The following is a 15,644-nucleotide window of genomic DNA, read 5'->3' as shown; positions in this document are numbered from 1 at the left end:
TGGAGAGGCTACAAAAAATGGCTACAAGAATGGTTCCAGAATTTGAAGGGATGACATATGAGGAGAGACTAAAGGCTATGGATCTGCTGGTTCCAGAATTTGAAGGGATGACATATGAGGAGAGACTAAAGGCTATGGATCTGCCAACCCTGGAACAGAGAAGGGAGAGAAGGGATCTCTTTTCCTGCTCTCTCTCTCTCTCTCTCTCTCTCTCTCTCTCTCTCTCTCTCTCTCTCTCTCTCTCTCTCTCTCTCTCTCTCTCTCTCTCTCTCTCTCTCTCTCTCTCTCTCTCTCTCTCTCTCTCTCTCTCTTCCTGCTCTCTCCTGCTCTCTCTCTGCTCTCTCTCTCTCTCTCTCTCTCTCCTGCTCTCTCTCTCTCTCTCTCTCTGCTCTCTCTCTCTCTCTCTCTCTCTCTCTCTCTCTCTCTCTCTCTCTCTCTCTCTCTCTCTCTCTCTCTCTCTCTCTCTCTCTCTCTCTCTCTCTCTCTCTCTCTCTCTCTCTCTCTCTCTCTCTCTCTCTCTTTTTTTTATTTATACCAATTTACATAGATATACAGAGTTTTGTACATTATACATTACATACTTAGTACAATATTAGGCTAAAGAAGTCACAGTTAATGCCTTCTATCCGAAAGCCTGCCTCTGTCTGTCTGTCCGTAGCAGCCACTCATTCACTGTACACTTGAACTGCTGCGTGGACCAGCAGCCCTCTACACTCGCTTGCACAGCAACAAAAGCGTTCCACAAGCCGATATACGTGTTGAGGAACTGCCTTTGTTGGTGCCACGTTCTGCACCTGGGCTGGAGCAGCTCCCCAGGGGCACGGATGACGGTTCTGGTGGCAATCTTGGCCTGTCGGGCAGGCTGCTGGAGTTCATGCAGGTGAGCCACCTTCTGCTGCTGCACCTTGAACATGACGGTGAGGCCCGCCACGTCCCGCCGGTGTTGGAGGGTGTGCAGTGTAGGGTGGAAGCCGAGCTCACTCTCCCTGATGAGCCTCGCCGCTCGATCCTGGACCTTGTCCAGGAGGCGAGATGTTTGCTGGCCGCGCCGCCCAGGCAAGGCAGGCGTATTCAAGGAGGAGCGGACCTGCGACTTGTAGAGCAACTCCAGTCCTTTGGCGTCTAGAAGGTAGGAGATTCTCCTCAGGGATGCCAGCTTCCCTGAGGCCTCTCTGGCTAGTCGCTCCAAGTGGGTCCTGAAAGTTAACTTACGGTCGTAAGTTACCCCCAGCACCTCCACCTCCTCCCGCAGCGTCAGTGTCTCCCGTTGAAGGCGGGCGCAGGGCTTCACTCGTCCTGGTGATGCTTAGCAGCTGGGTTTTGTGAGCAGCAAACTTAACTTGCCACTTCCTTCCCCAGGCTGCGATGCGGCTCAAGGTGGCGTTGATGTCACAGGTGGCTGCAGCTTTCTCCTCCAGTCCGTAGCTGTGGGATAGTGTTATATCATCTGCAAACGCCTTCGCTGCAGGAACGAGGTGTAGCAGATCATTGATATACACATTCCACAGCAAAGGGCTGAGGCAGCTCCCTTGAGGAACGCCTGCCCTTATGGGCTGTGGTTTTGATTCCTTTGATTTGATTACTTTGAGGTGCCTGGCTCTCAAGTAATTTTCTAGGAGCTGGAGGAGTGCTCCGTCCACGCCTACAGCGCGGAGCTTGGTGATGAGAGCTGCATGCCAAACTCTGTCAAACGCAGCTTCAATATCAAGAGCCACTACTGCTGTGGCCTTGCCTCGGTCCAGGGCCTCACTCCACTTCGTGGAGAGGAGCAGGTGCAGGTCTGCCGCCGACCTCCCTTGCCTGAACCCAAACTGCCTGTTGCTCAGCAGGTGGTGGTGCTCGAGATGCTGTGTCACTCGTGAGGCCACAATTGTTTCCAGCACTTTGCTCAGCACAGGCAGCAAGGACACGGGTCTGTAATTTTTTGCCTCTGCCTTGGAGTTCTTCTTGTGAAGAGGCACCACACTGCTTCCTTTCCACATTTCAGGCCATGTGGAGGTGGCGAGGCAGTGATTGAAGAGGGAAGTGAGTGGGCGCGCCAGCTCAGCAGCACACTGGCGTAGAACGCGTGGGCTGATGTCCTGAGGCCCCACAGCTTTGTTCTCGTCCAAATTTTCGAGAATCGCTCGCACTTACACTTCACTTGTTATCACTTTCACTAGTGTCTCTTTCACTATTTGAGGCAGCAGCGGAGAGGGTCTTTCGGGGTTCGGGATGCACATCTTTTCAGCGAAGTGCTTGGCCAGGAGGTCTGCCTTGTCACTTGCACTGTGGGTGAAGCTGCCGTCTGCCTGGTGGAGTGCAGGGACGGAGGTGCCCCGCGACTCACCCTGCTTGTCTTTGACAAGGCTCCACCACTGCTTGCAGCCAACCTGGCCTCCCCTTAGTTTGTTTTTCAGGTTTGCCCTCCACTGGTCTATAGCCCATGCTTGCGTGGCATTCATATGCCTTGTTGCCGCTCGGTGCCTCAGTCTGTTTCTGGCCATCGGGTGCCTCTTGAGAGCACGCCAGGCTTTGTATTTGGCATCTGATGCGGCAACGCAAGCAGGACCAAACCAAGGCTGATCTGATGCCTTTGTTTTATGGACCGAGTCGGCACCCAGCAGACCTGCATGTTGTGAAGCAGCTCGGTGAGTTGCCTCACCTGCTGGTTGGCGTCGCCACGCAGCACTCCTCCCCACTCTGTAGTCCTCAGTGCAGCACGAAAGGCATCCCAGTCGGCAGCCTCCCAGCTCCAGAGGGTTCGTTCAAGCTCTCCTCACGTGGTGTCTTGAACTGTACTCTGGTGAATACAGCCACGTGGTCTGAGGTCCCTACAAAGTCGAGTGGGAAGCACTGTACTGTGTGGGAAGGAAGATCCGTCACCACCGGGTCCAGGGATGACCCAGATTTGTGCGTGGGGAAGGTGGCGTGGTTGTGCATGTCATGCACAACCAGTAGTGAGTTAAAGGCGTCCTGACTGTGTGCTGGTTTAGGTCGCCAATCACTATTACACTGTCACACTGACTGGCAGTCATCAAAGAGTCCAGGTTTAATGTTAGGTAGTCCAGCAACACTGTTCCCTGTGATGGAGGCCGATAGCAACCCACGCTCAATAGGCCCTTCCCATTGCTGTCGATTATTTTCAATGTCAAGAGCTCAAGTTCCCCAGGTATGGGTGTGGGTGGCTCTACTACTTGAGCATTCACAGTCTCCTTAAAGCAGAATGCCACACCCCCGCCTTGTGTAGAACGGTCTTTTCTAATCCATGGTGAGTACCCTTTGATACGGGCATAATTGCTTGGCACCTTGGCATCTAAAAAAGTTTCACACACAAACACTAAATCTATATTTTTCTTAATAATAACACTGTGAGTGAACTCCCCAATGTTTGTGTGAAAGCCCCTCACATTGGCCGACACTATCTTTAGTTCACTGTTGGCCGGCTTGTAGCATCGCCGAGTAGTGGTGGGGCGCTGCTCTCTCTCTCTCTCTCTCTCTCTCTCTCTCTCTCTCTCTCTCTCTCTCTTTTTTATTTAAACTAGGTTACATGTGTTGTTCATACCAGAGGTCTGAGACTATGGTATAGTTCAGGCCTATCTTGGCAACAAAAAGAAATACACAATATTTACAGAAGTGAGTCATAAATTGATAATTGAATAATAGTATATAGTTACACACTATCACTGGACTTATTGGTGTCACACTAGCACTTTAGCCACTCGTTCACGCCTCTTTTGTACGCCTGGAGGCAGGTAGAGTGGTGTATGTTTGTGTCTTGCACCAGCCGGTTCCACATGCGGCTGTAACGAGGGAGGAAGGAACGGAGGTGACTCTCGGTCCTCGCAAAGGGCACAGTCACAGTGAGGTGGTGGTCTATTAGGCCGGCGGTTCGAGTGTCATGTGTGGGGATGGATGGGGATGGCAGGCGTAGTGGTGCCAGGTGTGGAGTCTGTTGCCTGAGGGCCTTGTACATGACGCACAGGCCCGCCACGTCTCACCGCTGCTGTAGAGGTTGAAAGCTGAGCTGCTGGTCCTGGTTCCTCATTTGCACCATCCTCTGCGCTCTTGCCTGGATCCTGTCAAGCTCGGCAAGATAGGAGGGTGGACAGGAGGACCAGGTGAGGGGAGTGTACTCCATGACGGGCCTGGCCTGGGCCCTGTAGTGGGACGCTATCCCCGGACCGTCGAGCAACCTCCCAACGCGTCGGACACAGCTCAGCCTCCACGCCGCATCCCTGGCAACCCTCCTCAAGTGGGTGGTGAAAGTTAGGCCTGCGTCTACTTCCACCCCCAGGATGGAGATAGACTGCTGGAAAGGCAGCCTTTTGCCTTCAAGAAAGAAGGCTGGGGGATGGGCGTTTTCTCGCCGCCTGGAGATGTGCAGGACTTGAGTTTTCTCAGGGGCAAGGGTTATTTGCCAGTGGCAGCTCCAGGATGCAATAACTTGCAGGACAGCGTTGATTCTCTCTCTCTCTCTCTCTCTCTCTCTCTCTCTCTCTCTCTCTCTCTCTCTCTCTCTCTCTCTCTCTCTCTCTCTCTCTTCTATTTAAACTTAATGCACATAACACATATTTTACACATAAGTATGTTTTCAGTTGGAGCTGAGTTCGTGAGCTAGGCGTGCACTGGCATGTGACGCTCATTCTAAAGCTGCTCCCGGGGACGGCATTGTGAGCGAGGGTGTCATAAAACTGTCACTGTCAGTTGCGCACCTCCCTCACCACTGATCAGCACTGTCATGTCAGGCACACGCACATCCCACGTCACTGTGTTTCACTGTCACTGTCAGGCATACTATTTTCCTCCACTGTGACTGTCAGGTGGATTGCAGGCTGGTGGACACTGCCATTTTATCACCTGTCACTGTCACTATCAGGCGGATGTGTCCGTAACCAGGCGTGGGCAGCACACTTCACCTGCTGGGTGGACATGCTGGAGACATCCACTACTGAGGTGAAGGCGTTCCACAACACCGTGGTGTCGTGGGAGAAGGCGCACTGACATCTGACAGAATGGCATCTCGGCACCTCGAGGAGGGTGTTGGACACTACCGCTCTCGTAGTACGTTCACTCCTCCTCCAGGGTATCCGTAGAGCTGTGAGGTGAGGTATTTGCTGCACCTGGGCTTTGTGCAGCACAGTAAGGGCCCCAACATGCCTTCGGTGCTCCAAGCTGTCCAGCACGTTGATATGGGCTTCTTGGTGAGGGTCTGGGTGCTGTCGCTGCTGTCTCTGCTGCAACTGCTGCCCCCTGATGCCGCTGTCGCTGTAGCTCAGCTTGGGGCTGCTGTCCCAGGCCACCGGCATCGCGAAGGAGGCGCTCGGCTCGCCGCTGCACCTTGTCCAGCAGGGAGAGGTGGGACTGGGCACTGCACATCCAGCTGAGGGGGCTGTACTCCATGATGGGCCTCACCTGCGCTTTGTACAGCGTCATGAGCCCCTTGGCATCGACGTAGGAGTGTCACCCTCAGGGATGCCTTGGCGTGCCACGCTCTCCAGGTGGCGGTCGAAGCTGAGTTTGGAGTCTACCTCCACCCCCAGGATGTTGATGGAGTCCTTAATGGCAAGAGTGTCTTCTCCAAACTTCAGCTGGCCTTCAAACAGCCTGATGTCCTCCTGTGAACGTGAGATGACCACGGCCTGGGTTTTTTCGGCAGCAAACTTGACTTGCCACTGTTTACCCCAGGCCATGATGTCACCAAGGTGGCGGTTGGAGACATCAATCATGTTCACTGCCTCCTCTCTACCAAAGCTGTGCGAGAGAGTGGCATCGTCCGCGTATGCCGACACAGGCGAGAGGCTCTGAAGGAGGTCGTTGAAATATATGTTCCACAGGATGGGGCCAAGGATTGAGCCCTGTGGAACGGAGGCCTCCACTGGGTGTGTGGTTGACGTGCACCCGCCCAACACTACTCTCAGACTCCGGCCTTGTAGGTAGCTGGAGAACAGCTCTAGCAGTTGTCCTGTGATGCCGAACTGTTCGAGCTTGGCCAGGAGTCCTTTGTGCCAAACTCTTATCAAAAGCCCCAGCAATCTCTCTCTCTCTCTCTCTCTCTCTCTCTCTCTCTCTCTCTCTCTCTCTCTCTCTCTCTCTCTCTCTCTCTCTCTCTCTCTTACATATTTTTATACATTGGTTAGTCAAGAGCTTCAGTAGGGTTGCTGAGAACTATCTTTGACATGGAATTAATTAAATACATGGAACAACTAAAATATGCAAAACGAAATTATTAATTATACAACAGTACATGTGCTATTTACATGCTATGGTTGTTTAATCCATGCATTGGCAGCAGACTTAAAGGTGTGTAGGAGGTGGTGTAGTGAAGCTGTGTCTGCATAACCAGATGGTTCCACATTCGCGTGTAACGTGGAAGGAAGGAGCGAAGGAAGGTCTCCGTCCTAGCAAAAGGGACGACGAGTTGGTGAACCCTGGATGTGGCAGCTCTTGTGGTGTGGCCATGTGGCTGCGCCCAGGGCTGGCAGAGTGCAGTCAGGTGCGGGGCGCCTTGCTTATGAGTCTTGAAGATGACACACAACCCTGCCACATCACGACGCTGCTGAAGAGGCTGCATGGTAGGGGACGGCTGGTCTGGTGGGGCCTTTAGACTTATCAGGCGTTGTGCTCGATGCTGGATCTTGTCTAGAAGGCTTAAGTATGAGGGGGGGCAGGACAACCAAATGAGAGGGGCATACTCCATAAGGGGGCAGACTTGAGCTGCATATAGGGTGGAGATTCCCTGGGAGTCGAGGAGATGTGAGACGCGCCGGATGCTACTAAGTTTTCATGCGGCTTTCTTGGCTATGGTCCTGATGTGTCCAGTGAAGGTCAGGGCACTGTTCATTTCCACGCCAAGTATGGAGATGGAAGCCTGCAGGGGTAACGCCCTTCCATCAAGTAAGATGGGGATGGGTGTGTCAGGGGGGTGTCGTGGAAACCAGCATCACTTGTGTCTTGTCAGGAGCAAGTTCCACTTGCCATCGATGCCCCATGAAACTATGGTTTGCAGTACCTGATTGATGTGTGCGACAGTGCACAGTGATCACCGCTGTCAGCGAATGTCAGGGTGCAGTCATCTCTCTATGTGCATGTGCCTCTCTCTCTCTCTCTCTCTCTCTCTCTCTCTCTCTCTCTCTCTCTCTCTCTCTCTCTCTCTCTCTCTCTCTCTCTCTCTCTCTCTCTCTCTCTCTCTCTCTCTCTCTCTCTCTCTCTCTCTCTCTCTCTCTCTCTCTCTCTCTCTCTCTCTCTCTCTCTCTCTCTCTCTCTCTCTCTCTCTCTCTCTCTCTCTCTCTCTCTCTCTCTCTCTCTCTCTCTCTCTCTCTCTCTCTCTCTCTCTCTCTCTCTCTCTCTCTCTCTCTCTCTCTCTCTCTCTCTCTCTCTCTCTCTCTCTCTCTCTCTCTCTCTCTCTCTCTCTCTCTCTCTCTCTCTCTCTCTCTCTCTCTCTCTCTCTCTCTCTCTCTCTCTCTCTCTCTCTCTCTCTCTCTCTCTCTCTCTCTCTCTCTCTCTCTCTCTCTCTCTCTCTCTCTCTCTCTCTCTCTCTCTCTCTCTCTCTCTCTCTCTCTCTCTCTCTCTCTCTCTCTCTCTCTCTCTCTCTCTCTCTCTCTCTCTCTCTCTCTCTCTCTCTCTCTCTCTCTCTCTCTCTCTCTCTCTCTCTCTCTCTCTCTCTCTCTCTCTTTTTTTTTTTTTTATTTAAACAAAACTTAATACAAAGGAACATGTACCCAAAGGCGCACTGTCGTGTGCTACCTATTCTAAGGGTACTACAATCTATTTCTCTACAATATTTACAAGACTTAAAAATAGATAATATACAAGATGGTCAGCATGTAAATGGAGCACTATTCGTTTCACTTCACTAGCACTATTCACGCACTGCACTACACTGAGTGTCACGTCACAAAGAGTGTCAGAGGAGTTGGCAGTGTCTGTCTCCACTTATGTGCCATCAGTTTGACACTGTGTGTTCATCTCCTGGACGTGAGGCACCGCGGCCGTGAACAAGTTCCACATCCTGGAGACGCGTCCTGCGAAGGTGCGTTGATGCTGACACCCGTGGGATCGCGGCACCTCTACGGCGTCACCACCATTGAGCACCGTTCTCGTGCTCCGTGCGGTGACTCTTAGAGGATGACGCAGCCCTGCCAGATGTGGCACTCTTTGCACCTGTGCCTTATGGAACACTACGATCGCCGCCACGTCTCTGCGGTGTTCCAGTGAATCAAGGGGACGCTCAGGCTCTGGGTGAGGTGGTAGTGCAGCATCTACTAGCCGTATGGCGCGGCGTTGGATGCTGTCCAGTCTCCTTCTGTGTGTGGCGGCACAGGACATCCAGGAGAGCTGCGTATTCAAGGTGGGGCCGCACCTGTGCCTTGTACAGCAGCAGTCTCCCCTTCCTGTCGAGGAAACTGGCGATCCTTCTGAGAGCGGAGATCCTGTGAGAGGCTTTCTTGGCAATGGTTTTGACATGCCTGTCAAACCTCAGCCCTCGATCCACCTCCACTCCAAGTATCTTGACGTCATCTTGGAGTGGGAGAGCAGCAGCGCCAAAGACAACTTTCCTGCCATTGCTGCCATGGCGGCTGGGGACCGAGAGACAACCATTGCTTGTGTCTTCTCCGGCGCGAATGTCACTTGCCAGCGAGCACCCCACTCCTTTATCACTCGTAGCTGCTGATTGATGGCCTCAGCAGCCCGCCCACTGTCCTGGCGTGGATAGGTATAGGAGAGGGTGCAGTCATCAGCATAGGCCATGACTCCTGGCAGTAGCTGGAGAAGATCATCCACGTAGATATTCCACAGGAGTGGGCCAAGAATTGAACCCTGTGGCACTGATGCCTCCACAGGCAGGGACTCAGATGTTTGCCCGTTGACAACCACCTTGAGGCTTCTGTCCTGCAGGTAATTTCCCAAGAGTCGTAGCAAGCCACCCTGGATGCCTTTAGCACGAAGCTTTTCTAGTAATCCGTTGTGCCATACTTTATCAAAAGCTCCTGCTATGTCCAAAGCAACCACTATAGTGTCCTTGCCGTCGTCGAGGGCGTCCTGCCAATGCCTGGTGAGAAGCATCATTAGGTCGGAGGTTGACCTTCCAGGTCTGAACCCAAACTGTTGGTCTGAGAGGAGGGCATTGTCCTTGAGATGGCTACACACCACCTCTGCCACGACCCTCTCAAACACTTTACCCACCACTGACAACAGGGATATGGGTCTGTAGTTTTTGGGTCCGTCCTGGAGCTTTTTGTGTGCAGGAACTACTCGAGCCTCCTTCCACACTGAAGGCCAGACGTTTTCCCGTACACAAGTTGTGAACTTGGGTGAGAGGGGCAGCCAGTTCCTGGGAGCATCGCTTCAGCAGGTGCGGGCTGATGTCATCAGGGCCGGTGGCTTTCTGTGTGTCCAGCCCCGCAATAATCGCTTCACCTGCTGATGCGTCACCTCCACCATGGTGACAGTCTTCTCACATTGCTGGACCAGCTGAGGCGGTGGCTGCTGTGGATTCCCGACCTTCATTTTTCCAGCAAACAAGGAAGCCAGCAACTGTGCCCTCTCCTTACTGCTGGTGGCGACAGTACCGTCCTGCTTGCTGAGGGAGGGATGGATTCTTGGTGGCCAGTTCCTTGTTTGTCCTTAACAAGAGACCACCAAGTTTTGTTTCCTACGCCAGTGCCACACAGTTTCCGGCGCAGGCTTTCCTCCCACTTTTTTAAGGCCCACTTGCTGGTTACCACCATCCTCCTGCATGCAGCCCTGTGCAGGTCCTTGTTGCGCCGAGTCGGGTTCCTCTTGTAGCGGAGCCAGGCAGCATACTTTGCCTCGGCAGCAACACGGCAACGGTAGCCAAACCATGGCTGATCCGTCGATCTGGTGGTGTATTCCCTGTGTGGGACGTGGCGTCTCTGGAGGGCGAGAAGGTGAGAGGTGAGTGCAAGTGCTTCACTCTCTGCTCCTCCCTGTAGCAGAGTGGCCCATGGGGTGTGGGTCAGGTCGCGGCGCAGGGAAGCCCAGTCTGCTTTGTTCCACAGCCAGATGGTGCGGGTGGTGGCCTCGTCCTGAGCCACGCCCACTTCCAGCTGTGTCAGTACAGCGTGATGGTCAGAGCTGCCCACGAGCCCCAGCTGATGACACTGAAGCTTGTCTTCCTGGTAGTCTGAGATGACAGGGTCTAATGTCCCTCCTCGTTCATGTGTGGGGAAGGTGACATGATCTGTCAGACCCTGCACCTCAGGAGATTCTCGTAGGCGTCTCTTTCCAGGTGGTGATTGAGATCCCCCACAATCAGCACGTGGCTGCAGCTGTGTGCCATCATCAGGTTGTCTAAGGTCTCAGTCAGGTACAGGAGTGAGTCAGGCCCTTGTCGCGGGGGGCGATACAGGGCACACAGCAGGAGGGCTGAGCGGTCTGCCAGCATTACTCGGAAGTACATCATCTCCATCATTGGAGGCGTGTCTATGTCGAGTAGCTGGGCCTGCATTCCTTCCTTGAAGCAGACAGCCACTCCACCTCCTGTTCGCTCCTGTCGGTCCCTCCTCACCCAGTGGGTGAAGCCCTGCATCCTGCCATACGTGGGCTCCACCTCACTGTTCAGCCATGTCTCGGTCACCACAACAACGTCTGCATTGTGTCGTTGCACACAGTTGTGGTATAAGTCTGCAAGGTTAGTCCGGAGACCACGGACGTTGCTAGAGACGACCTTTAGTTGGCGGCGGGGCAAGCTGGCTGTACCATGGTGAGGGATGGTAGTGAGCGAGGCCTGCTAGTCCGAGGTGGTGGTTAGGGTCCGCGGCCGACTGCTGGTACTGGTGAAGAGGAGTGGTCCACTGCCGCCCCTGGTTCTGATTCCAGATACCAGGCTGAGGAAGGAGTGGGCGAGGTTGTGGCAAGGACTGAAATGAAGTGAGGGGGTGGGCGGGCTGAGGCGCTGCAGGTGGGAAGGGTGTGGCTGTGTCTTTCCACCGTAAGAAGCCGCTGTAGGAGACGCTCCTGACGTAAATCGTCAGTTCTGGCGTGGCAAGTAGCAGAAGTGTGTCCTTTCCGTGAGCAGTACTCACACACTTTTGCCTTGGCTCGCTTTTGTGTCTGCTTGGTGGCCTGGTGAGTCCTCAGTCCTTCGCTGGACACCCTCCTCGCGTCCTGCTCTCTCTCTCTCTCTCTCTCTCTCTCTCTCTCTCTCTCTCTCTCTCTCTCTCTCTCTCTCTCTCTCTCTCTCTCTCTCTCTCTCTCTCTCTCTCTCTCTCTCTCTCTCTCTCTCTCTCTCTCTCTCTCTCTCTCTCTCTCTCTCTCTCTCTCTCTCTCTCTCTCTCTCTCTCTCTCTCTCTCTCTCTCTCTCTCTCTCTCTCTCTCTCTCTCTCTCTCTCTCTCTCTCTCTCTCTCTCTCTCTCTCTCTCTCTCTCTCTCTCTCTCTCTCTCTCTCTCTCTCTCTCTCTCTCTCTCTCTCTCTCTCTCTCTCTCTCTCTCTCTCTCTCTCTCTCTCTCTCTCTCTCTCTCTCTCTCTCTCTCTCTCTCTCTCTCTCTCTCTCTCTCTCTCTCTCTCTCTCTCTCTCTCTCTCTCTCTCTCTCTCTCTCTCTCTCTCTCTCTCTCTCTCTCTCTCTCTCTCTCTCTCTCTCTCTCTCTCTCTCTCTCTCTCTCTCTCTCTCTCTCTCTCTCTCTCTCTCTCTCTCTCTCTCTCTCTCTCTCTCTCTCTCTCTCTCTCTCTCTCTCTCTCTCTCTCTCTCTCTCTCTCTCTCTCTCTCTCTCTCTCTCTCTCTCTCTCTCTCTCTCTCTCTCTCTCTCTCTCTCTCTCTCTCTCTCTCTCTCTCTCTCTCTCTCTCTCTCTCTCTCTCTCTCTCTCTCTCTCTCTCTCTCTCTCTCTCTCTCTCTCTCTCTCTCTCTCTCTCTCTCTCTCTCTCTCTCTCTCTCTCTCTCTCTCTCTCTCTCTCTCTCTCTCTCTCTCTCTCTCTCTCTCTCTCTCTCTCTCTCTCTCTCTCTCTCTCTCTTTTTTTTTATTTAAACTTAATGCACATAATATACACATAAATATGTTTACAGTTGGAGCTGAGTTCATGAGCTAAGAGCGTACACTGCCAAGTGACGCTCATTTTAAAGCTGCTCCCAGGGACGGCATTGTGAGCGAGGGAGTCATAATACTGTCACTGTCAGCTGTGCACCTATCTTGTCACTAATCAGCACTGTCATGTCAGGCACACGCACATCCCATATCACTATTTCACTGTCACTGTCAGGAACTGTCACTGTCAGGTGGATGGCAGGTTGGCAGACATTGACATTTTATCACCTGATACTGTCACTATCAGGCGGATGTGTCCGTAGCCAGGCGTGGGCGGCACACTTCACCTGCTGGGTGGACATACTGGAGACGTCCATTGCTGAGGTGAAGGCGTTCCACAGCACCACAGTGTTGTGGGAGAAGGCGCGCTGACACCTCACTGAATGGCATCTCGGCACCTCGATGAGGGTGTTGGACACTACTGCTCTTGTAGTACATTCACTCCTCCAGGGTATCTGTAGAGCCGTGAGGTGAGGTGTTTGTTTCACCTGGGCTTGTGCAGCACAGTAAGGGCCCCAACATTTTGGGTGTACATGACTTCCAGTGCCTCCACCAGCACATGTCTTTTTTCCAAGAGCTCGGCTATTGTGTTGGTGTATGCCTGAATTGTGTTTGTTTGAATCTTGTTCTTTTCTAAGATTTATGACTAGTGCTTTGAGCTGGTCTTTTGTTAAGCCCTGTAGATTTTACTCTGTGGGTTCAATGGAGAATTGAGAGGCATTCAGGCTTGTGGCAGGTGTCTGAGCCTGGGCGGTGAATGTCACGGGGTCCCTGATGCCAGCTAGTTCGTTGAAGTGTGCCGTGTATTGGCAAGTGTACTCTGGTGTCTGCCAAGCAGCCTGTATGGCAGAGGTTGGGGCAGTCGTCCTCAATGCAGTGAAGGGTCCTGCTTGGGTCTGCTGTACGGCCACATACTGCACACCAGTGTGTAGGGCAGATTCCAGAGATCCAAGAAGGTCTCTCAATTAGTTTGTGCTGATTTGTGGAGTCTGGTGACTTGTGGGGAGATGTATTTGAACCACCTGGGAGCACCCCATTGGGAAGGCAGGGCTGGGTCACTTGGGTCACTGGGAAATTCCTGTGGTCACACAGAGATGGGGTGGTCGCCTCGTAGTTCATAGCACTCGTGCGGGTTACAACACTGTTTGCAATACACTGTTCACACTGCATTGTTCACACTATGCTGCACTGTTTGCACTCACCACTCCAGGGATGTGAAGGAAAAGCGAGGGACAAAGAGAGCCTTTGGCAACCTTGGTGATTCGGTCAGCTCAGGTTCTGCAGAAGATGCTTCCATCTATTTCTTGTTTCTTCTTTCGCAAAGAAGTGTTGCACTTATCACTTGAGGCGAGTTCACACGTGCCAATTTGCAACTGTTTTCTTATGTACATATAGTTTCCAACTCGCAATCAGCGCCTAGCGACTGCAGAAAGCAGTCGCAAAACAAGACCAACATGTTGGTCTTGCTAGTCGATTTGCAACTTGTGATGTCACATTTTCAAAGCTTACTTCGTGATGTCACAAAGTAAATTAAGTCATAAATCGATTAACAAGACCAAAATGTCAGTCTTGTTTTGTGACTGGTTTCTCCAGTTGTTGGCACTGATTTTGAGTCAGAAACTGTACCGACGTAAAATTTCAGTCATAAATTGGCATGTGTGAACCCCCTTTTATCATACACACTTCCTTCAAATATTGTAGTATCTTTACACCACCCAGCAAAACAATTGATATCATGTCTGAGTCTTTGCTGTGATTGTGGTTGTGTGTTTACATAGTCACAGAACTCAATGGGTGGAAGGTGCTAGAAGGAAGAGGAGTAAAACCATATAGCAGTCAGACATCAGATAAAATGCGATAAAGAAAAAAATAATTTTCAGCCTGATTTCATTTAAATCTTCTGACGTGGAGCATTTAAATGCCCGAGACATCTCTGCCTACTTCCATTAGCAAAACATTACCCTAAAAAAAGAACCCATTTGCTGTATGACAACGAGATTTCACAGACATATAAGGGGGATATTAGGCTACAAATATCCATGTAAAAAAGGGCTCAAATTTTAAGACTTAGCAGATTCAGCCAAGTGTTCCTCTTTAGATTAAAACAAACTAATTGCTGCAATAAACCTTTTTCCAGTTCTTTTCAGTTACTGGTATGATGTTGATGAAATCTTTACTAACATTGTAATTTACTCACTAATCCATGCAGACCACTGAAACTGAGAGCAACAAGGAGAACCGACGAGTCAATTCTCGGGAACGTAGTGGGTCACGGCCTAGGGGTGGTGGCCCACCAAGGTTCAGAGGACGAGGTGGTGGCAGCGGTCGAGGTGGTCGAGAAAGGTGAGTGTCATTCACGTTGTGCTTTTCTTCTATATACAATAGACCATATATTGCAAAGAGCAAAATATTCTTTCTGAGTTTTGATACAGTGCTTCAAATCATCACAAAACCACACATCATCACAAGACAACAGTAGTTAGTACCTTGTCATGCCACACACAATACACACACATCCGAAACCGTGCTGACAAGACGTGCTGAGCAGCTCGCAGGGAAAGCGCTTGAGCAGGTGTTGGAGCCTGACTGAAACGTATGTACAGGGGAGTAGGGGGCCTTAGGGTTCACCTGTCTCCACAATAAATAAATTTTGAGTCGTACAGACGAAAAAATGGAGAAAGAAATGGAACTGGGTGGCACAGCCAGACTTATGACATAGTTAGGTTAAGCATTTCATTGTTTTAATGTACCCCCCCCTGTACATTTTCAGTGTAAATTTTTTGTTGCACTGCCAAATTAATGAGCCGTATAATATTATTATTATTATCATTATTATTATTAAAATAAATGCCATCTTGTGAAAATCAGCGATTTATTGAAACATCTGTTGGACTGAGGAGATTAGCTCAAGATAATATGGATAAGGACTTTTCCGGAGATAGAGACGAAAGAGGCAATATAAGGAGGTTGATAAAGGTGGAAAGAGAGAGAAGATACATGAAGGAAGTGATGTCGAGTTTAATGGACAAGCAGGACAGACTGAGAACAAAAAACAGAGTTGAAATTGAGATTAGTCAAATGTGAGAAGGTCAGTGTAATCAATCAGGGATTAAAGGAGGAGATACAGGAAATAAAGGAACAAAATGATTTACCAAAAAGCTACATGTCATGACTACGAAGACTCCATAAGGAGACTACAGGAAAAAGTACAAGATGGGATTCTGGACAAAGTAGAAATTGGATTGGGTGAAAACAAGCTGAAGGAATTACAAAATGCATGAAAACAAGAACAGGAAGAGGAAAAAGTTAAATTTTCAGAGGTCGTTGTCGTCGGCGGCGGCGGCAGCTCCCATTCGTGTCCGAGTACTGGGTCCTGTCGTTAGTCAAATGTCTCCTATCTTTGGGGTGGATGAAGATAAAGAGAGGTGGAGGAAACGACAGAATGCCAGTCGCTGAGTATATTGTTTTGGGTGGTCGTGGCTGCGCGACGGCCACGCACACACACTTGGCCTACATCGTTTCCACCGCGGCTCAAAACAGATGAGACAGGCAGCTTCTCCGATGTTGGTTGCATCGGGCTGCTGAGTTCTTGATGTGTCAAGGCCCGCCTTGTCGCCTGCC

At 51.3% G+C, this 15,644-nt stretch overlaps 1 protein-coding gene across 1 annotated transcript in view; it reads left to right on the top strand.

Annotated features, from left to right (window-relative positions):
• The window catches only part of LOC123515158 (protein lingerer-like), a gene marked incomplete in the record, with an annotated part of 203,853 nt that overhangs the window by 17,124 nt on the left and 171,085 nt on the right, over positions 1-15,644 (top strand). Inside the window, 1 exon segment of the mRNA XM_045273641.1 lies at positions 14,233-14,366. Coding sequence (XP_045129576.1) covers positions 14,233-14,366 — 134 coding nt within the window.

The sequence above is a fragment of the Portunus trituberculatus genome, chromosome 38 (assembly GCF_017591435.1).
Source record: "Portunus trituberculatus isolate SZX2019 chromosome 38, ASM1759143v1, whole genome shotgun sequence".
NCBI lineage: Eukaryota > Metazoa > Arthropoda > Malacostraca > Decapoda > Portunidae > Portunus > Portunus trituberculatus.
The sequence above is the reverse complement of the archived record's forward strand: the minus strand, read 5'-3'. Positions and strand labels throughout refer to the sequence as shown.